Raw genomic sequence first — 23,153 nt, 5'->3', positions numbered from 1 at the left:
GTCGTCTACATAGCTATAACAGTAGTTCCCAAGTTTTAATGATCTGTGTCCCTGCTCGCGGGCAAACATGTCGGACAATGATAAATTGCTCCAAGAAAAAATTGCTTCTATATAAAAGGAAGCGGTGTGTACGAAAAATCCTTTTTTTTCACAAAATTCACAAACTGACTCGCTGTCAGACTTTCCTTAAACTCTTCAAGAATCTTAACAACATTTCAACAAGCAGCAGGCTATGAAGTAGGCAAGGCGTAGGTCTTCAGAACGCAGGGAACTATTATTGACCAATTGAATTGCTATTACATGCTACTAGATTCATTTTGACTCTAATAGGGTGAGTTTGTTGAACTCAGCATAATATAAACAAACATGAATTTTTTAGATAAATATTAGCATGCACTTGTCACTTAATCCGAGTGTCTTTCTGGCCAGTCAAAACAGATTTTATCCAATTAAACTAGCTATGCTGCTGAGATAACCAACTGTGTATACTGATGTTGTTTAGCCATGATTCAGGGGCAGATATAATCAGACGTGGGCACATAATAGCTAGGACTGCAACATCAACAGCATGATAAAACTATTACCGTTATTACTAGTGACCTTTAAAACTACTTTGAACTCTAAAAGGACAAAGGAATGGGTAAAGATTACATTAATAATGCTGTGAATAATACATATACATATATATAATTCACAACAATCTTACAAACTATTCACAAAAATCTATATTAATAAATTTCACTTTGTCGTTGCATGTATGAGTGAGAGTGTCAGTTAGTCTGCCTAGATAAATGCTAGGAGTTTCCACAGTGTTTGGTTGAATTCATCCAAACCCGGCAATCACATGCTCCGTGCCTTTTGCTATGATCCCGTATCACTAAAAGTATTTGGTTTTTAAACTCTAACTGGTTCCTAAAAAACAGCCTTATAAACATCCGCTTCTGGGCTATCTGATGGAAAGTGGAAGAAATCTTTGGCATCACCAGGCTTATTGCTATTAAAGAATAATAAACCTGACCCAGAATTCTCTGCAGAACTAACCTGGTCCTCGTAGAAACTGTATATCGTGTAGAGAACGAGACAGACAAGAAGAACCTCTATCACTATCTTCATGTAGTCCCTCGTCTTCTGCCTATACAGATGAAATGTGTCAAAATAATACTTGAAAACTAGCAAGATTACCAGATAAACAAATACAAGATGGCACCTGGCCTGATCTTAAGCTCATGTTACTTACCATTCCCGCAGCTGATCTGCATGGAGGAAGCGATTCCGATAGTCTGCTGGGAGTTCAAATTGAGATCTGATAGGAAACAAACTTTCATAGAAGTCAGCTAGCAGAGCTTTAACCTATGAACGATGCAAACAGTCAGGTTACATCGGCAAATTAACGAATGAGACGATACTTCAACACAGCAGCCCATGACAGACCGTATGGTTGTACGTACCTGCATTGCCTCGCTGTTGCTGTGGTCTATGTTGTCATTAAGGCATATAAACTTTCTGGAACAAGAAGTTAGAAGTAGCAAAGAAAAATGAAACACAGAACAGCTGCAATATGAGATGATATAACACAGGAGATGAATGAAAGAGTCAGCTAAGCTGGCTCAATGAGACAGCGGTAGTAGAATAGAGGAACGGAAACGCTGCAGTACGAGGCCAGTTATTGGCATTAGTTGCTGAACAGTTTCATACACAAAAGAAATCAACAAATTTTAATAAATAGAATAAAAATTATATACAAGATAACATAAGAATAAATTGAGTCAGCTAATTTTTTACTATAGGAGCAAGATGACATTTGGTAAGAGACTAGAACAAGGATTAAGATAACTGTCATACCTAGGGTGGCGTCTGAGATCATCGAGCTGACCCACTACTGATGACAAGTTAGTGCCTATCATCTTAAAGTGAATATCTTCATCTCCCAACAACTCATACCTAAACCGCACACCAAACATTAAAGGAAACCTTAGTTAAAATTCAACAAGAGCACACAACTCTTTACTCAACACAATAAATACTGTAAAACCTCTATTTCAACGCCACCTTTATTTGAAGGCCACATCTAATAGAATGCTACTATAGAAGGGTTAAAAAATACAGCCCCACCCTTTAATTGAATGCCACCTCTATTTGCCCACTACTTTGACAATTTTTGATCTTTATGAAACCATAATAGAAAGTGATCAGTAGAAAAGTGTTCACAAAATATTTAAAAATAATACTAATAATGGCTTGGTTATATCAATTGGTTATATCGATAACAATTCATTCTTTTCGTTGTTGCGGTAGTGATTGCCATGGTTTTAGCAACGTTGTACTTGAGAAAATTGGTTGTCACAATCATCAGAACTAAACTAAGGTCCAAATTATATCTATTGTTTTAAGACTTGTTCATAATGTGCTTTACAATCTTACATGGAGATTTTAACGCATTTTGATGAACGATGAGAATACTCTTCAGGAACACCGTATGACATAATAGATGCCATTGTTATGGCGTATTCCAACTTTAAATACCTCGTAAAAAATTAAAAATGTTATGTTTTTCCTTTAAAACTTAATAACGGCGACATGCTAATATTTTATAATCAAAGCAGTTTCTTGTTTAACACGGCCTGATACTTCGACATATAGGAAAAAATGTTGAGCAAAAATCCTGAGGCTGATGGCATTAATGTCGATTCGCCTGAAGAAAAGTGTTAAATATAGTTGACATTAGCATCGCTTTGCCCGTAAAAGGGTTAAATTTATCTTTCCAAAAATCTGACGATCTAGTTGAAAAATACAACGCCACTCTTTATTTGAATACCACCTCTAATTTATAGGACTATATATGACAAGATAGGATATGCCACTATAGGACAACAGTTGAAAAATAGAGTGCCATGGCATTCAAATAAAGGTTTCACGGTAACAGCAGCTAATGAAAGATGGCCAAATTCTTAAAGGTTGACTTGCAACAAAATTTACATTACAGTTATTTAGTATAATAAGATTCACCATGTCTTACTCTGTTGTGTTGTAGGTGCCAAAGATGTGGAAATGTGATTACAAGCTCTTAAAAGCTCAAAAACAAACAGTTAATCGCAGCCACGCGAGACCGCCGTAGTTTGGATTCCCTTTCCAAAACGGCTCAAATGTGACGCATTTGTGAGAGATGGTTTCTGTGTACACTTTCATGCAACCTTATTCATTGAAATATTTTTACAAATATACTACACGCATTCAATAAAACCATATCTATTGTTCTTACGCGTCTATTTTATCGTCATTGTAATGCTGTCACTTTTAGCAGTGATCTTATAACTTAAAAATTCATTTAACTTTTTAACCTTACCTCGAAGAAGTACATATCATTGTCTGATAATCATGACAAGCCTGTTGGTCACCTGTGATAATCGAAAAGTGCTGCAAAAATTATTTGCGAAGTATTGGGTCACATGATCAGATTACGACTTGCTCATTAGACCAGGCCGAAACAAAACTGTAAAGTAGCGAGCATCTATATTTGATACAGGTTCTTCGGTAAAACCCGAAGTGTTTGTCATAAACTAGTACTACGATAAGTTTTATATTGAGCTTTCTATTGGCCTTTCAATTCTCGTGAGAACAACGTGACAAGACGATAACCAAATTTCGTGGCTACGTCATCGAAATAAAGAGATTCCAATCTACGGCGGCTTTTCGTTTTTGAGCTTTTAAGAGCTTGTAATCACATTTCCATATATTTGGCACTTACAACACAACAGAGTAAGACATGGTGAATCTTTTGAGACCAAATAACTGTAATGTGAATTTTGTTGCAAGTCAACCTTTAAAGAAATTTCCTGACCTCTGACACTACATTATGTAAACAAACTGCGAGTCGAGTACATTTTTGTTATGTTGAAACGCGCTGATGACGCACCTGTATTTGGCCTTGGGTTGAACTTTCTTTGTTATAAGGTCTAACACTGGCCCACAGTTTCTGAGCAATGGCAAGGTAACTTGGGGCTACAAATATATGAATTATCGACTGCAATGGCATGACCTAGCATTAAACCTCTGGTTACACCATAGATGATGCAATCAATTCAGCAATCACAATCATTAAACATGCAAAATAAGAAGCTGCTGCAACGATTCTCATTCCATCAATAAAAAACTAACAACGGAAAAGCAGAGATCTTACTCAGATTGAGGACAGTGTGTAAGGAAATATGGGTATAAACGAGTTATGCAACAGAATTACAAGTTGTAAACAGCTCACATTTCATTGCGAATGATGTAAGGATTAAGGGGCTCATATTACCTACAGAAACATATTCATAATATCCGCCTTCCGACTCCCTTGTTTGTTAATCACTGTCCTTTATCTTTCAACTTTCTAATCACTAACCAGCCTTTTGTAGCATTTCCCAACACAACACTTCATTTACATAAGGCGATGCAACAGAGGACATCAGGATTTCCTCGTTCTGGTTACCGCTTTTAAGACATTATGTAGCAACAAACTACGCCAGCGTAAATTTGTGTCATGACAAGGCAGAGCCATTATAACGTATGAGGTTGATCAGCATTGTATATGAGCAATAGCACCTGATTTAATGGCCAACCAAATTAATTTTTGGAAAATTATGTCAATGGAAATATTCAAATGTAAATATTGAAATAGGTAGGTAAGTGAGTAGGTAAGTGAGTAGGTGAGTGAGTAGATAAGTGAGTAGGCGAGTGAGTAGAAAAGTGAGTAGGTAAGTGAGTAGGTAAGTGAGTAGGTAAGTGAATAGGTAAGTGCGTAGGTGAGTGAGTAGGTAAGTGAGTATAAAAAACAAACCCAACAATGCTAACAGTGAATCCTAAAATTCGTAAACGCTTTTCAAACCAGACAAACTGCTTGAAAAAGAAAACTAGCAATAATCTGTCTGTATGTCAAGTCAATTATCACAAGTGAGGGGCGGGCTACCCATTGACACCTATTCATGACTTATTAGATTCAATGCAGATTGTGAATTACCTAGAGTAAAACCTCTATTTGAACGCCATGGCGCTCTATTTTCAACCCTTGTCCTATAGTGGCATTTAATTAGAGATGGCGCTCAAATAAAGAGTGGTGATAAATTTTTCGACTAGCTGGTCAGATTTGTTGGAAGATGAATTTAACCCTTTTCCGGGCAAAGCGGTGCTAATGTCGCCTTTATTTTACACTTTCCTTTGGACAGAGTAACATTAATACATCAGCCTCAGGATCTTTTCCAAAGTATCAGACCAAGTTAAACAAGGAACTACTTGTATCTTGATTATAAAATATTAGCATGGTGATGTATTTAGAAGGTGTTGCTTTTGAAGTTTTAAAAAAAAACTGTAAAGAATTGGAGTTAGAAAGTGTACATAACGTTTTAATTTTTATTAAAGATGTTTTTAACGTTTTATAGTAAGAATACGCCATAACAATGGCAGCTATTATGTCGTACGGTGTTCCTGAAGAGTATTCTCATCACTCATTAAAACGCTTTAAAGTCTTCAACTATGATTGTAAACCACATTATGAACGAATCTGAAAACGATAGACACGATTTAGACCTTAGTAAAATTTGAATCAGAGTGAAGTTTTGATGATTGTGACGATCGATCTTCTCAGGTGCATGTCCCTAAAACCATGGCAACCGCTACAGCAACAACTAAACAATTGTTATTGATGTAACTGAGTCATTATTAGTATATTATTATTTTCTACTGATCATTTTCTGTTATGGGTTCGTAAAAATCAAAAAATGTCAGTGGTGGGCAAATAGAGGGGATGTTCAATTAAAGGGTGGGGCTGTATTTTTCAATTCTTTTGTTAAAGTGGCGTTCTATTAGAGGTGGCATTCAAAGAAAGGAGATGTTTTATACCAGTTTCGTGAAAGTCTAGTTTGCCATGATAGATCGTCAGATGTGCTGACAAAGCACAGAGAATAAGTAATTGCGCGATTGTTCATAGATACTTAAAGGCGATCAATTGGTGCACGTGTTACAGCGTCAGTCTACCAATCTGAATGTCACATGTTGGAATGTCATCAAAATCTATCTTTTACCCTAACCTTGACCCCTGGAAACAGATAGACGATGAACACATAGAATGAATTCCTGAATTTATTTTCCTGTTCATATGTGTTTTTATTTTACTTTTTCGTAGAAGTATAAAATATTTGTTACTAGTTTGCCTTTGCAGAATAGACCTTGCTGTCTAGAAAAAACAAACAAATCGTTGTGAATGAATGTCGAAGATGTGCATTCGCTTCAACTCATTGTAAAATTTGTTTAAATTACCGCAATTATGAACCATAAAATGAGTGAAAGTGGTAAGAAAAAGGAAAAAAGTTGTCGACACGAACCAGTAATCCAGCAGTTACAGTTTAGCCAATAAATTAAAGTCTAGTTTTTATAACTAGTGGTACTGACTATAGTGTAGTCACTGAACTGGTGATGCTGACTATAGTATAGTCACTGAACTGGTAGTATTGACTATAATAGTGTAATCACTGAACTGATCATATTGATTATAGTGTAGTCACTGAACTCATCATACTGACTATAGTATAGTTACTGAACTGGTGATACTGACTTTCCTTTTTGTATGGCCAAAAGGGTGAGTTTGGAAAGATTTTTAGAATGAATTAGGCAATTTACATGTATTCTACTGTTCCTATAACGTGAAATCTCTATACCGTAAACATTCCTGGAATGAATTATTTGCGTTGTGGAAACGTCTACTATACGTGAAAAACCGTTTCGCAGAAATGCTGAGGCCGACAGCATTAATGTCGCTCCGCCTGAAGGAAAGTGCAAAATGTAGGCGACATTAGCATCACTTCAACCAGACAAAACCTGAATTTATTTTCCTAAAATTCTGACGAGTTAGTCAGCAAATATAGCGCAATCCTTTATTTGAGCATCACCTCTAATAAAACGCCACCAAAGGGAAGAAGGGTTGAAAAATACAGCGCCATGGCGTTCAAATCGAGGTTTTGCTGTATTTGGGAAAACAGATTCACTTATACATGTAGAATCAGCAAATAACAGATTCAATATATACTGTTAGAACTTGACTAATCGCTCAGCATGACTTGTAAGAAAGAAGACAACTCTAAACATAAAGGAAATGCCACTATTTAAGGTCTGTAAATGAAAGTGGTAGAGTGAAAGCTATATAGCAGCTAGACAGTGGCTTCAAAAAGGTATAAAAGTACTTACCATGCCTTTATCATAGTATCTCTCTGGTAGCAAATTAGTCTTTAACCCTTTCTTTTGCTCGGCAACTGGCATGTGCTGTGAGCAGTTTGTTATGTATTGTTCGAGGGAAGTAAGGCTCTGCATAACACATAAGTAATTCATGTTGAATGCAGATAAAAACTGGGTAAAAGTAAGCAACTCCAAATGTGTCTACTCACACCTCCAATCATCCTTAGGGACATTCATAAGCTGGGAGTGAATGCATAAGAGCAGCACTGACTAACACGCCTATTAGCACCTGCGTACTGATCAACACGCCTATTAGCACTATTAGCTTACTGACAATGCACGTCTAAAAGTACTAACCTGTAAGTCGAGAGGGGAATCAAATATTCGGGTAGCCATGGTTCTGATCTCTCTATCGGATAAAACACTACAAAATACATAACACAGCAAGTTGTTAAAACATTTCAGAGCATTGCAAATATAACAAGCTGCAAAGTTCTTAGCTTCTTTGCACTGCTGATTATCGAAGCTATTTACAACTACACCTTCGCACAACTGCAGCTGCAAGCACTGAACTTTAAAAAAGCAAGTATCGCTTAATAAAAAGTGTGGGAAGCACGTAACAAGATGAGAGCTGAAAAAGGAGATTGTAACGAACCCTGAGTTGTCGATGTCCATCTCCTCAATGAAATCTGTGGCTGTATTATTTCTCTTGCTGTCCATCAAAAAGTAAAAATAGGAGAAGGCATATTGCATGTCATTTCCGCTACGTATTTTGTGACTCGAAGTTGCATCCCATTGCTCTTTAAACCTGTAACCGAGTTTTTCATGAAGAACTCGTACAAAAAGCAAGTTCTGCCTCTAACAACATAACGACACCTGATGGTTTATACACTAACCTCAAAAAGATAACATATAAAAATAAATTTACCAATATACATAATATGTTATAATGCATGTGTTAGCGGTCTATTATTAACCGACATGCCAATTCTTGCAAAGATATATTTTTATATCAAAGTTGGGTAGCGAAATATTGCAAATGGAGAACAACCACTGACCATGTGACAGGTGAAACTAGAGACTACAGGTGAGCAAAAGCAATAAATCTGACACGGGCTCAGGCAAGACAATATAACGGAAGTAACGAAAGTGATAGGAGAGAGAGGGGTATAAGGAGAACCCTGGGTAAAATAACACATCAATCTGAGATCGACATAAAAAGCTATTGTAAAGCTTAAATGACACCGCAAAAATAAACAGTTATGGGAACGAGAGTGTTTTATGAATGGAGAAAATATAGCGGGCCAGGCAAGCAGCGAGCCCCTATATAAACAGAGCATTATGTCAGAGTTGCCCGTTTAACAATAGGAGGCAATAGAGCCATTGACAAGCGCTACTCTCGCGCACAATGCTTCGACACAACAATGGCTTCAGCATCATAATACAATCATATGGAGACTAATTATTTAATCTCTCCTCGTTTGTTTAACCAGGAACCCATATTTACATATATTTGCAATTAATAAACAAGATACGAGTTCCCAACAACTCGTGCAACTTCTTCTTTCCCACCGGCTAATGCATGAAATTAAGCAACAAGAGGTACAAAGCAGACCGATCTAAAACATTCTATAATGAAGCTTGAAACAGTGACCGGAAAGTCTTCTGGCCGAATAAAATGAAGGAAAGAATGATGGCTGCTAAAACCGATCAATAGTCACATGTCATCAACAATAAAAAGCAGCCTTCGACGGAAGCTTCTTTCAGGAGACTTAATGCAGCGGATTAAATAACAATCTACAAAAATTTTCAAAAATCGGAAGCTGCACGAATCAAAAGCAACTATTAAATCAAACTGGCAGCTTATACGACGACCATTATGAGAAAGCATTTGAAGCATCTGTTTAGATCTTAGAATTGTCAGCTGTAATACCAGTTTTAAATTGTGTGACGAGAAAACATTGATAGCTGCTGAATAGGTAACAAGGCCAACGACGAATAAAATGTATACATATTTCTCAATGCAATATATAGTTAAATAACTACACTATCGTCAGTACCACCAATCTAGTGATTACACTATAGTCAGTACAACCAGCTCAGTGACTACACACTATAGCCAGTATCACTAGTATTATGACTACACTATAAACAGTATGATGAGTTCAGTGACTATACTATAGCCAGTATCACCAGTTTAATAATTACACTATAGTCAGCACCAGCACTTCAGTGACTACAGTGACTACAGCCAGTACCACCAGCTCAGTGACTACACACTATAGTCAGTATGATGAGTTCAGTGACTATACTGTAGCCAGTATCACCAGTTCAGTGAGTTGCAACCTCAAAAGGTCACCCACAGACGAAGCCAATGGTTGGATCAGCAGTTAGACAATTTTCAACCCATTGGCTAAACAATCAGAAAATTTTTTTTTAACAATTTAGCTGCAGACGAGTTACATGAATACACCACAAGTCTCATAAGTCTTTCGCCAATTACTAGCCATCTTTAACTTTATGATTTGCTTTCTCTTTTATTCCTATTCACATTACAAAGAGAATACAACTCTTGTAATTAATAGCAGTACTTTGTCAACATTTGTGAAAAATGTAATGAGCGCCTGTCCAAAATAAGTTTTTAAGTTTGGTGAACAGATTGGGGATTTCCCAATTACAGTAGATAACTTGACAGCGGGGATGAACAGTTGACCCTGATACAGGTTGGTCTATTCGGCTGCTACTGAGATGGCTGCAAACATGTTAAAGCTACGACGAATGTGAATACAACAGAGTTACTAATTTTAATGATATGGCATTTTTAAACGTTCAGTATCTAAAAGTAACTTTGGAAAGGTAACTCTAATAAAACAAATCATAGCATTCACGAACCATGCAAAGTGACTGGCATTTTAGATGAGGAACACCTTTGGCTGCCAAAACATATGCATGTCTAATAAATAAAGAAAGCTATCAGCCAATGAGAGCAGCCAATGAGAGCAGCGAATGGTTGTAAACAGGGCAGATACTGCATTACCTACGACAGCAATTTGAGTTGAAAAAGTATGAGGTTTGCCAATCAGAAATAATTACCAGAAGCAACCAGAAGTTACCACGAGGAAGACAACCCAGTCGGCTGTCGTTTTGTAATAGAATGGCAAAACGTGTTCAAGTCTTGCATAAGATTTATCAACATAAATTTAGCACACAATAAGTGGAAAGAAATCAATTTTAATTCGAAGATAATATCAACAAATTTAGAAGAACTAAACAAACGAAATTCTCAATAAATTGTGCTAGACTTCAGTGATTGGAAAATATTCAATACTGATACAATTTATATTACATTCATGAGCACTAATAGCAAATACTTCATTGACCACATACTAAGTGAGAGAACATAACTCCCATAACCATAAACTTGGTCAGCATTCTCTAGCACTAACTAATGACTGAATATAAACTACAGTCAAGCCTTGCTTCTTTAGACTTTATTTACAGGGCTTTCAACCACCCGGACAACATTCAGGGTTCGAATGATTGTCTGGAGCAGCCGTGTCTGTCTGAAGAAAGACGATTTTGACTGATAGGCAACTCTCGCCATAGATGTACATGCTCATGAGTTTCCCGCCAGAGTGTTGTAACATGATTTTCGTTTGTTATTATTACTGCTAATAATATTATACTGTATACCCTGTTGCACGTATAATCATATTTTACTCTCTCGTGTACACTGTATACGCATATTGTAACATGTTGTAACCTAGGAGTATGTGTGTGAGACTAGATAGGCTGTTTAATGTACTATACAGTACTCAATTATCAACATCTGAACTTTTCCAATGTTCGGACATGGAACACTTTGTATTAATAGGAGGGTTTCTATATAGAGATGGAGTAATGCTGTATAGGTAGGTATATATAGGTATATCTATATATATAGGTTTAAACCAATAGATTTGTTACTTGATAGAGTCAGGGTATGCCACTCATCTGACTCTCAGAGACCATATTTATAAAGGTAAAAACTTTAATCTTTTGCTTTTTTTGACACTTTGAACATGGTAGTTTTTAGATTCCTGCGAATATAAAATTTCAATTAAAATGCAAGCCAGTATTAAATCCGGGTAACAATTTTTGAAAACCCTGTCGCTTAAAAACTTGATGAACGTCAAGCTAACACATAATCTTTGTTATTGTACTTAAACTGAACTTAGATGAGTGAGTTTCTTGCCAAAGTGTTGTACTGTATTTTTTTATAATTACTACTGCTATTAATATTATAATGTATCCTATTGTAGGTATAATCATATTTTACTCTCTCATATACAGTACATGCATATTGTACCATATTGTAACCTAGGAGTATGTGTGTGAGACTAGATAGGCTGTTTAATGTACTGTATAGTACTCAATTTTTTATGGCTCAGTAAGAATTAGTCTGAACAAAGGAGGGTTTGTCTGTGATTCAATAAATGCATTAAAATAACAGATAATAAGATCAAAATTAAAGTTTTCAACTTTTAAAACCATCGAAACACCGTAACTCAAAACTTACGTATAATGCAGATCGGTCATCACCTCTTTATCAATCATGTGAGGAATGTGCCCAGGTACTTTACGAGCTTTGACACCAAACATTTTATTATAGAGGTCATTGACATGATGTAATGATTGACCAAATGTGTCTAAGAGTTGTCTTCCTCTCCTGATGTCTGTGAACTCCTCCGCCCTGTGACGGGCTGAACGTTTCTGTAACAGACAACAGCAGCCATGTTCACGGGAAGTTATATATTATTCTATACGAGTCACGAGCTGGTGGGCAACTTTATGTAGTCAGCAATCAGCTGCGGATGGGATGAGTATGAGCAGTTTTGGCCACATGCCAAGACTAGCGCATGTTATACGAAATGTTAGTAGAGTCAAATCCAACATAAAGACCACTGCAACACACTATCTTTCATGTAGATATAACATAAAACTTGAGGATATATTTGACTCGACGTCTGAAGTGAGTTCCAAAATACAACCTACAGAGTTTCTTAGACTATTAGCAAAAGTGACTACTTCTGTCTCTAAATCTACATATTTCTGACTACTTCTGTCTCTAAATCTACATATTTCTGACTACTTCTGCCTCTAAATCTACATATTTCTGACTACTTCTGTCTCTAAGTCTACATATTTTTAACTACTTCTGTCTCTAAATCGACAATTTCTGACTACTTCTGCCTCTAAATCTACATATTTCTGACTATTTCTGCTTCTAAGTCTACATATTTCTAACTACTTCTGTCTCTAAATCTACAGACTTCTGACTACTTCTGCCTCTAAATCTACATATTTCTGACTACTTCTGTCTCTAAATCTACATATTTCTGACTACTTCTGTCTCTAAATCTATATATTTCTGACTAATTCTGTTTCTATATCTACATATTTCTGACTACTTATTTCTCTAAATCTACATATTTCTGACTATTTCTGCCTCTAAATCTACATATTTCTGACTACTTCTGTCTCTAAGTCTACATATTTCTAACTACTTCTGTCTCTAAATCTACATATTTCTGACTACTTCTGCCTCTAAATCTACATATTTCTGACTACTTCTGCCTTCAAATCTACATATTTCTGACTACTTCTGTCTCTAAATCTACATATTTCTGACTACTTCTGTCTCTAAATCTACATATTTCTGACTACTTCTGTCTCTAAATCTACATATTTCTGACTAATTCTGTTTCTATATCTACATATTTCTGACTACTTATGTCTCTAAATCTACATATTTCTGACTATTTCTGCCTCTAAATCTACATATTTCTGACTACTTCTGTCTCTAAGTCTACATATTTCTAACTACTTCTGTCTCTAAATCTACATATTTCTGACTACTTCTGCCTCTAAATCTACATATTTCTGACTACTTCTGCCTTTAAATCTACATATTTCTGACTACTTCTGTCTCTAAATCTACATATTTCTGACTACTTCTGCCTCTAAATCTACATATTTCTGACTACTTCTGCCTTCAAATCTACATATTTCTGACTACTTCTGTCTCTAAATCTACATATTTCTGACTACTTCTGTCTCTAAATCTACATATTTCTGACTACTTCTGTCTCTAAATCTACATATTTCTGACTAATTCTGTTTCTATATCTACATATTTCTGACTACTTATGTCTCTAAATCTACATATTTCTGACTATTTCTGCCTCTAAATCTACATATTTCTGACTACTTCTGTCTCTAAGTCTACATATTTCTAACTACTTCTGTCTCTAAATCTACATATTTCTGACTACTTCTGCCTCTAAATCTACATATTTCTGACTACTTCTGCCTTTAAATCTACATATTTCTGACTACTTCTGTCTCTAAATCTACATATTTCTGACTACTTCTGCCTTCAAATCTACATATTTCTGACTACTTCTGTCTCTAAATCTACATATTTCTGACGACTTCTGCCTCTAAATCTACATATTTCTGACTACTTCTGTCTCTAAATCAACAGATTTTTGACACTCTCATCACTCACACGTCTTTAACGTAAAGTAAAAAGAATCTCTTTCTATGGTCTGGGTTTTTACGCTTATTTTTTCACCTATTAGATTTTACAAAGTTTTATGTAAAAATAGGCTTAATTACTTGCAGTGTTCGTCAAAAAGTATCATAGGATTTCAGGCTGTAGAACCAATTATACAACTGGCTCTGTATTACTATTATAACATTCAATCCAAAATACAATGGCTTCGCAGACTAAGAAAACTTTATAACAAATTAACTTGAAATGTACGTAAAAGTTTGATTTTAACTCAGTCATTCTTATCATCGTCATCACTGTTATTGTTAGTGTAAGTACAAAACATTCTCAATAATGAATAAACTGGTCAACCTATTATTATTATGTCTCGGCATACCTTCACATCGAGTTTAAACTCAGCTGCTTTCTCCCATGGCAAGAAGCCAATCTCCTGATCTTGCTCAACGTATTCTTGAAGTTGTCGAGAATTATGATGCTCCATCTTATAGTCGTCTTTGTCAACTGCCAGTCCATTCGCCTCTCGTAATCCCTTCCCATCAATTCCTTTTTCCTCTTCTCGTTCCAGTTGCAGCTGATGATCCGCCTTTTTACCTTCTTCACCTTCTTGGTCAACTTGAACTCTTCTCCCTCCGCGTTGCTCATTAGGTTGGGGCCTTCGGTCACCCATTCTATGTTTCATATTGTCACGATTGTGTAAGCTATTCTTAACAGAATCAACAATCCCTGCAGGGTTCCCCGGCTTGTGCTGAAGCTGCTCTCGATTAGGCTGGGGAAGGTGTGATTCTCTTCCCTGTGCATCTGCCTGCGATACATTCTGAGGTGTTCTACTAGAAGGTGGATAAGAGCTGAAAAGCCTCTTTTTCATTATGTCAAATCCCTTCTGAGTTATCTCTCCTGCAAAAACACAGCTGCTTAGCGAAACTATGATGGTACGAAGGAAATGGATTTTTCATTCATCGCGTGTAGCCTGTGAACCTACCCTCTAATAACTGTTTACGAAGACCATCCAATTCTAATCTAGCAGTCTCTGGCAACTGTTCTATATTTATGTCAGAAGATGGGGATTTCTGTAGGTGAAGTCCATCATCTCTTTGAACAGCCGCTTCAGGAGCTCTGAGTTATACATATTACGGTGAGCGGATAACTCTGAATACGTGTGAACATAAAGTAACAGAAAGCATGTGCATAACACAGCGGTGACATATTCACATGAATAACGGATGCATCCATACGACTAAATAAACACATATATACGACCGCAAAACAAAATCATCTACATGAAACAATAGGAACATAATCATGGGTTGCAATATAGAAACATAAAGTGCAGGCATGAATACATAATCTATCAAAAGAGATGTACAGAAAACTGCACATGGATACAAGACTAGAGAGGAAAATAAACAATGTAAAAGAGGCATTTGATTAAGACATGATAAGGGAGTGTGCATACAACTTGAGAGCAAGTGCATACAACTTGAGAGCAAGTGCATACAACTTGAGAGCAAGTGTATACAACATGAGAGCAAGTGCATACAACTTGAGAGCAAGTGCATACAACTTGAGAGCAAGTGCATACAACTTGAGAGCAAGTGTATACAACATGAGAGCAAGTGCATACAACTTGAGAGCAAGTACATACAACTTGAGAGCAAGTACATACAACTTGAGAGCAAGTGTATACAACATGAGAGCAAGTGTATACAACTTGAGAGCAAGTGCATACAACTTGAGAGCAAGTACATACAACATGAGAGCAAGTACATACAACATGAGGGCAAGTGCATACAACTTGAGAGCAAGTGCATACAACTTGAGGGCAAGTGCATACAACTTGAGAGCAAGTTCATACAACTTGAGAGCAAGTTCATACAACTTGAGAGCAAGTGCATATAATTTGAGCACAAGTACATACAACTTGAGCGCAAGTGCATACAACTTGAGCGCAAGTGCATACAACTTGAGAGCAAGTGCATACAACTTGAGAGCAAGTACATACAACTTGAGAGCAAGTACATAATACATAAAGGTATGTACAAAGTAAACAAGTATGTAGATGTGCATAAACCATGGATGTATAATGACATGTAACTCCCCACCTTGCATCTAATGGAATATTCTCAAACACAAATGGTTGTTCAGACACAACCTCCTGCTTGGCTGGCTTGCCAGAACTGAGGGTCGTGTTAGCCACTGTGCTAAGAGCAGTCACTCCTTTTTGTATGCGTATCATAAATAAAAACTGTCAAAAGAATGATGACAGTGTGCAACAGGTGCTTGTACTACAATCACAAGAGATGATCAAAAGCAACAAGTGCTTCTACTACAGTCACAAGAGGTGATCACAGGCAACGGGTGGTTGTACTACAATCACAAGAGGTGATCAAAGGCAAAGGATGCTTCCACTGCAATCGTAATTTATATAATGAATAATATAGACGGTACAAATCATTGTTAATGTAGAGAAACAACAACAAGCACCGCTAGTCAGTCCTCACCAGGTACTTCTCAGAGCCATCACCAAATGTCAAGTTGACTCTGAGGGTCGTCTCATTATGCTTTGGCATGAGAATGACAGTCAGGGTCCTGTACTTGTTGCTCGCTGCCACAACTCGCACAGACTTATGATCCTCATAGGAAGCTTCAGTTAGTTTAAGAGGAGATATGGAAGTAAAATTAAGGTAAGCCTCCGTGACCGCTGCAAATAGCGAGTAAATATGAAATAGAAATGAAAACACAATGGTAGGAAGTGATAAGCCTATGACATAAAACAATATAGTCAAACCTCAACATACGAGCTTAATATGTTCTGGGACCAAGTTTGTTTATCAATTCTGTCATATCCCAAATCAATTTTTTTTATATAAAATAGCTAAATACAAATTAATCCATTCTCACCGTCTGAAAAGCCACCTAAAAACTTAAATAAACTTACCTTATTATTAGCCTGTCATGACAAACTGTTGTTTTTGCGGAGTTGTTCCCTCGTCAAGCGGGCGAGCAACACAACAGCTTGTAACAAGACGTACTGCACCTGATGCATCAGCTGCACTTATAGGGAGTTGTTCTCTTCCGTCTATGCGACTTAGTTGCGATGTTATGTCGGTCGCTCTATTGGTAATCATAACAAATTTCACGCAAAAATTTATGTAGAAATAATAAGATTACGTTTAACCAGCGACCAGTCTCTGTGGTAAACTTTAGTAGAACTTGAGAACTTAGGCAACAACAGCGACTAAACATGTCGTTATTTGTGCGCTCAGTCAGTTTGATTTCTATTATTGTATCAGTCAGTTTTATTTGTTCTTATAGATTTTATTTTCAATTTATTTTATTCTTAAATTCTACTAACGTTTACAACAGAGACCGGTCTTTGGTTAAACGTTGTAATCTTATTTTTTTCTACATAAATTTTTGCGCGAAATCCGTTATGATTACCAATGGAGCGACCGCCATAACATTGCAGTCAAGCCGCATAGACAGAAGAGAACCACTCCCTATAATGCAGCTGATGCATCAGGTGGAGTACGTCTTGTGACAAGCTGTTGTGTTGCTCACCCGCTCGACGGGGGACAACTCCGCAAAAACAACAGTTTGTCAAGACAGGCTAGCTTATTATACACGCGCTTAATAATAAGTTTTAATCTTACTTTACACTAAACTTAATTCTAACGGTTTTCATTTGCAGTTTTTGACTTTTATTCTTCTGGTTTGGCTCTTCTTGTCTCGCTGTTTGACTTCTTTTTGCCTTTACTTTTAGCCGACCTTCTTAAACCACTTTCAAACTGATTCGACAAAAAAGACTGAGCTCTGCTGCTCTCGCATACTCGCAATCAAATGTAACATTACTATGTACAGTATTGTATGGAGTTCTTACTTTTGAGACAGACAGTAGCAGCTAATGGTGATTAGAGAGAAATAGAGAGACAGCAACAAGTTCAATACGCTACACTTTTCTGACACTACACAACGTAAGCATTAAACTTAACTTAAATGAACTTAGCTTATTAGACACACACTTAAAAATAAGTTTTACTTTTACTTTACACCAAACTTAATTCCAACTTGGTTTTCATTTTCAGTTTTTACTTTTTTTTGTCCGGTTCTTTTCTGCCTCATTATCAAATTCACCTTTAGGCAGCATATTAAAAACGTTTTTAAAACTGATTCGACGAGAAAGAGTTAGCTATGCTGCTCTCATAAGCGGCCATACTTGGCCACCTAGCGACTGCTGCGAAAACCGCCTCGTATGCTTGTATCTCAAAGTTGTCTCGTATTTCAAAGAAAAATTGCTCAGAATTTTTGCCGTATCTCGCATTTCGTTGGTTTTTAGTATCTATGTCGAAGTATGACTGTAGCTTACAATAAATCCAGGCAAATAGCACAAGTCAAATATCGTTAGTAGCTGAGAAATAACAATGTATTCGGCCTACATTACAGAGACTACATCCCATTCACTACTTACCAGCTGGAATAGTATAGCTGACGACATCTCGAGACATGGTTATAGAGTGTAAGTGGTGGAAGCTGCCCACTCCACAATCTCCTGCATCGAATCCGCAGGATTTCACATTACAAGCCTGTAACATGGAAAATAAAAAGGGAAATGAAAAAATAGCCTTCACCTTTCTTTCTCTTATTGATAGAGGTAACACGAAGCATTAATAGAGGCGTGTTTCACAGCTTACCGCATCGCAGTACTTGTCAGCGAGCCATGGGTTAGAGCAGCCAGTCTCACACATGACTACAACGTACATAACAGACAGATATTCTTACAATGCATCTTCACAAATACCACAATTGTAAAGCCCTGTTTACTTAAATCACTACTTCATATGAGTACTATATGGATTGGCATGGCTAATAAAGGGTGAAATTTATGGGCTTTCAGGTGAACTGCATGTTTAAAATTGCTGCCCACAGCTACTGCAAATAACAATGACCCAGTCGTATAATAATAGCTCACCTAACATCAACTGAGGAGTGTACAGCGTAGTTATAATCCTGCAATCAAGGGATCTGCGAAAACTAGATTTCCAACTGCGAGAACAACCGCGGTAAGAGAGTTCGTGTAAAATTGGTAAAAAACAGTTTTGATGTTCATTACTGACACAGAACAGTCACACCTATAGTAAGTGCGCCTAAATCAGCGGAACATCACATAACCCAAAAATAGAAAAATGCAAATACTCCAAGACAGCCATTAGCAGGTTATTACTTGATCAGACCACCAGCTCATCTGCATAATCTATATAACACAAGCAGTAAAAGTTGAGCGTATCACACATAACAGAAGATAAAGATAAAAATACCCAGTTGTGCAGCAGATGACAACACTTGACTTGTTTTATATCTGAACAAGAGCCTGTTGGTGGTTAGTCTATATGACATACATCTATGCAGGCATAAAAGTATCCAACCCACTATAGTAGAACGATTCCTCGGTCAACTCGAGACAATTCAAGAAGTCAACAAGAAGTGCATATTCCGTGGTTTCACAAGAAATAGCAGTGAAATCCTATCGGGATTAACTCGGCAGAGCAAAGACTTGTTATAAGGATAAGCGGAGAGATGACCTTGAGTGTCTGCAGGTGTCAAGTGGCAGCACTGCAGTCGCAAAGCCCAACAGCAAGCTAAGCAGCAGGCTTCAAACTCACCGAGACTTCAACTGCTCCAACAAGAAATTAAGGGAAACATTCTGTGGAGACCAGGAATTGCCTTGAGTGAATGATCAACTAGACACGAGACGACGCTGACATGTTAGATTCGTAACCAATCACATAAGAGTAGAGCTGTATGACTTCAACAAACCACCAGATGATTTGATAATACAAATAGACGATTCGCAATATTATTTTTATTATCATGTAAAAAAACTTTTTTATTTCATGAATGCCCGTGTGCATGGAAGAACATGGAATAAGCTTATTATAAGACTAAAAGGCTCTCGCGGTTGAGTTCCAGTATCAACCACTCTAAAAATTCTCACTACACAATTATATAGTTTATAAGATCAGCGATATCCCTTTAAATGATCGTGATTTTGAAATCGTCCACTTTAAAAATCGCCACCAAACACCTAATTCTAGTCAAAAGCAATCCTTACCAAGGTCAAGGTTACATATAAATTAGAACCACTAATCATAGTACTACCTGATTCATCTCTCTGCATCCAGTGGTGATTGTCCCAGTTGTTGGCGGCTCCATTAAACGCAGCCACCCCACCTACAATGAAACTCGCAGTCTGCAAAACAAAACTCAACCTACAAATCTGTTTAACTCTGCTATTTACTGTAAGTATATTATAATGCTGATTTACTGAGTGCACCACTCACCAGCGCAGTCACCTGCGTCCCAGCCACATTCACTGACATTACACGCTTTATCGCAGTAGCCATCTTTAATCCAGGTTTGGGGACATCCAGGGGCACAGTCGGGGATGGACCATGTCAGATAGACCTGCCCAATAGATGTAAAATGCATTCTGATTGACATGTCATATAAATAGAAATAGGAACACTAATAAAATTCAATTCTAACAGAATTAAATTTTATTAGTGTACACCTCCTAATAAAGTATAGACTTCCTAAGCCTAGAGAGCTCTCTAGGCTTAAAGGTTTCCTAAACTTAGAGAGCTCACTGAGAGAACTCTCTAGGCTTAGAGGTTTCCTCAGCCTAGAGAGCTCCCTCAGAGTGCTCTCTAGGTTTAGGAAACCTCTAAACCTAGAGAGTTCTCTCAGTGAGCTCTCTAGGCTGAGGAAACCTCTAAGCCTAGAGAGCTCACTGAGAGAGTTCTCTAGGCTGAGGAAACCTCTAAACCTAGAGAGTTCTCTCAGTGAGCTCTCTAGGCTTAGGAAACCTCTAAGCCTAGAGAGCTCACTGAGAGTGTTCTTTAGGCTGAAGAAACCTCTAAGCCTAAAGAGTTCTCTCAGTGAGCTCTCTAGGTTTAGGAAACCTTTAAGCCTAGAGAACTCTCTCAGTGAGCAAGGAGGGCATAGAAAAGGGGAACCAAAATATTTTCATTTTGCGCTTTCTTACCTTCTGACCTTTGCTGTGAGTGTAGAAGTCATCAGGCCATACTTGAGCGCCAAACATGACATCATCGTTGAGGTAGAGAAACTTATCGGATAGCCCGGGTATCCTATGGAGGTGACTCTCTATTGCAGGAGAGCTGAATGTGGGGAGATGACTCTTATTTGGAAATATCTCCTGCGCAAAGGTAATTATTGTTATTAATGTAAACTATATCTTAAATGTAAACTATAATCTCAAATGAATGCGACACGATCACATCTGATGAAGCGCATTGCGCTTATTATGGATGACGCCATTTTGCTATTTAATCATCTGACATTAGTGAAGCCGTATTTAAAATAGTTTGCAATTTATTTTTATTTGTAATATCAAAGTTATTATACAACTTTAGGGCAAACAACTTTCGATGAATATAGAAAGTTACTTACCCATTTCTAAAAGCAACTTCTGGTTCGATATACTTACATTCCTTACACCATTAGTTACGCATAAAGTCATGAAAACTATAAAATTCTACTGGCTAGATAGTCTCTGAGCTAACATGAGATATGACTATTGCGCAAGAGGATGATGGTAGTTATCTTCTCTTTCAATGGTTTTGTCTATGCTTCCTGTTGATTGCAAGTAATTATAAACCCACATAACAGTTTGTCATTCATCTATAGATATTGTTCCTAATCGAGTGTTTGACTAAACCCAGCGCTATAGAATTCTGGGCAGAATTAGATCGAGATTAAATGCGATATCCACTCGTTCATCACAAAATATCAACATTAAAAAAAGAGAACTTCGTTAGATTCCAATTATTGTTCAAAAACAAAATGTACCACCAGTCTCTGCATATATTTTCTGATGACAATATTTGCTACAATCCCATTTATATAAATTTATTGAGTGAAGAAATTTATTTACAGAAAAAAAACACTTGCTAGCAATTCTCTAAAAACTCTTACAACACTCAACACTCTGATCGGCTACAACATTGTGTTCTGGTGAGCTAAGCTAACAAAATGCGCTGATGCATTGCGCTGGTGGTTAAAAATAATGATAATATTTCAGACATAAAGACTACTGTATACACTTACAGACCGTCCAACTTTAAAGGTTAACTTGCAACAAAATTCACATTACAGTTATTTGGTATTAAAAGATTCACCATGTCTTACTCGGCTGTGTTGTAGGTGCAAAGTATGTGGAAATGTGATTACAAGCTCTTAAAAGCTAAAAAATGAACACTTAATCGCAGCCATTACGAAAACGCCGTAGGTTGGAATCAGTTTATTTCTCTGACGTACTCAAGACATTTGGTTATTGTTTTGATACGTGATGCTCTCACGTGAATTGAAAGGCCAATAAAAGGCTCAATAGGCTCTCAAAACATTTCGTAGCACTAGTTTGTGACAAACACTTCATGTTTTACCGGAAAGCCCTTACCAAATATAAATGCTCGCTACCTTACAGTTTCGCTTTTGTTTGGTCTAATCATCTAGTCGTTATTTGATCATGTTACCCATACTTCCCGCCAAACAGCGCGAAAAATTTCTGCAGCATTTTTTGATTATCACAGGTGACCAACAGGCTCGTCATGGTTATCAGAGTATGATATCTACTCCTTCGAGCTAAGGTTAAAAAATTAAACGAATTTTCACAGTAGGTTATAAGATATCAGTGCTGAAAGTGACAGCATTACAATGATGATGAAATTGACGCATAAGGACAATAGACATGGTTTTATTGAATGCGAGAAGTGTATTTGTAAAAATATTTCGACAAATGTGGTTGCATGAAAGCGTAAACAGAAGCCATCTCGTTCAACTACGTTCCATTTGAGCCGTTTTGGAAAGAGATTCTAATCTATGACAGTTTCGTGATGGCGGCGATTAACTGTTTGTTTTTGAGCTTTTAAAAGCTTGTAATCACATTTCCACATATTTTGCACCTACAACACAGCAGAGTAAGACATGGTGAATCTTTTGATACCAAATAAATGCAATGTGAATTTTGTTGCAAGTCAACCTTTAAAACTAAATAAATGATCATACTTTAATCATCTCACAGAAACTAAATGCCAACACACAACTTCTGCGATGACTGTATATCCCTAATATTACAAGCAGCCATACATTCAGCTATATCTATATATATATTTTTCAATGTTGGTCTCTGTGTTTGTCCAGCTATAGCTATTAAAATCTTGGAATAAAGAATCCGTAAAGCAGAAGATTTGAACTCAGACCCTCCTGTTCACCAGTCCACAATGCCTTGTAGACTGACGATGTAACACCTGCACCAATTGATCGCCTTTGTATTTATGAACAATTGCGCAGCTGTGTTATTCTCCTTTTTGTCGACACT

At 37.0% G+C, this 23,153-nt stretch overlaps 1 protein-coding gene across 1 annotated transcript in view; it reads right to left on the bottom strand.

The window, feature by feature from the left end:
* LOC137388716 (N-acetylglucosamine-1-phosphotransferase subunits alpha/beta-like) overlaps window positions 1–23,153 on the bottom strand; it is a 28,245-nt gene that overhangs the window by 1,111 nt on the left and 3,981 nt on the right. Inside the window, exons 10-27 of the mRNA XM_068075166.1 lie at window positions 20,802–20,972; window positions 20,098–20,221; window positions 19,916–19,987; window positions 18,451–18,506; window positions 18,228–18,342; window positions 16,261–16,460; window positions 15,862–16,004; window positions 14,742–14,875; window positions 14,139–14,656; window positions 11,765–11,958; window positions 7,862–8,014; window positions 7,564–7,630; window positions 7,219–7,335; window positions 3,914–3,999; window positions 1,843–1,941; window positions 1,449–1,503; window positions 1,238–1,350; window positions 1,042–1,132 (exon numbers count right to left, since the gene is read on the bottom strand). Coding sequence (XP_067931267.1) covers window positions 1,042–1,132; window positions 1,238–1,350; window positions 1,449–1,503; window positions 1,843–1,941; window positions 3,914–3,999; window positions 7,219–7,335; window positions 7,564–7,630; window positions 7,862–8,014; window positions 11,765–11,958; window positions 14,139–14,656; window positions 14,742–14,875; window positions 15,862–16,004; window positions 16,261–16,460; window positions 18,228–18,342; window positions 18,451–18,506; window positions 19,916–19,987; window positions 20,098–20,221; window positions 20,802–20,972 — 2,508 coding nt within the window. The remainder of the gene's footprint in view (window positions 1–1,041; window positions 1,133–1,237; window positions 1,351–1,448; window positions 1,504–1,842; window positions 1,942–3,913; window positions 4,000–7,218; window positions 7,336–7,563; window positions 7,631–7,861; window positions 8,015–11,764; window positions 11,959–14,138; window positions 14,657–14,741; window positions 14,876–15,861; window positions 16,005–16,260; window positions 16,461–18,227; window positions 18,343–18,450; window positions 18,507–19,915; window positions 19,988–20,097; window positions 20,222–20,801; window positions 20,973–23,153) is intronic.

Source organism: Watersipora subatra, chromosome 2, assembly GCF_963576615.1.
Source record: "Watersipora subatra chromosome 2, tzWatSuba1.1, whole genome shotgun sequence".
NCBI classification, from domain to species: Eukaryota; Metazoa; Bryozoa; class Gymnolaemata; order Cheilostomatida; family Watersiporidae; genus Watersipora; species Watersipora subatra.
The sequence above is the reverse complement of the archived record's forward strand: the minus strand, read 5'-3'. Positions and strand labels throughout refer to the sequence as shown.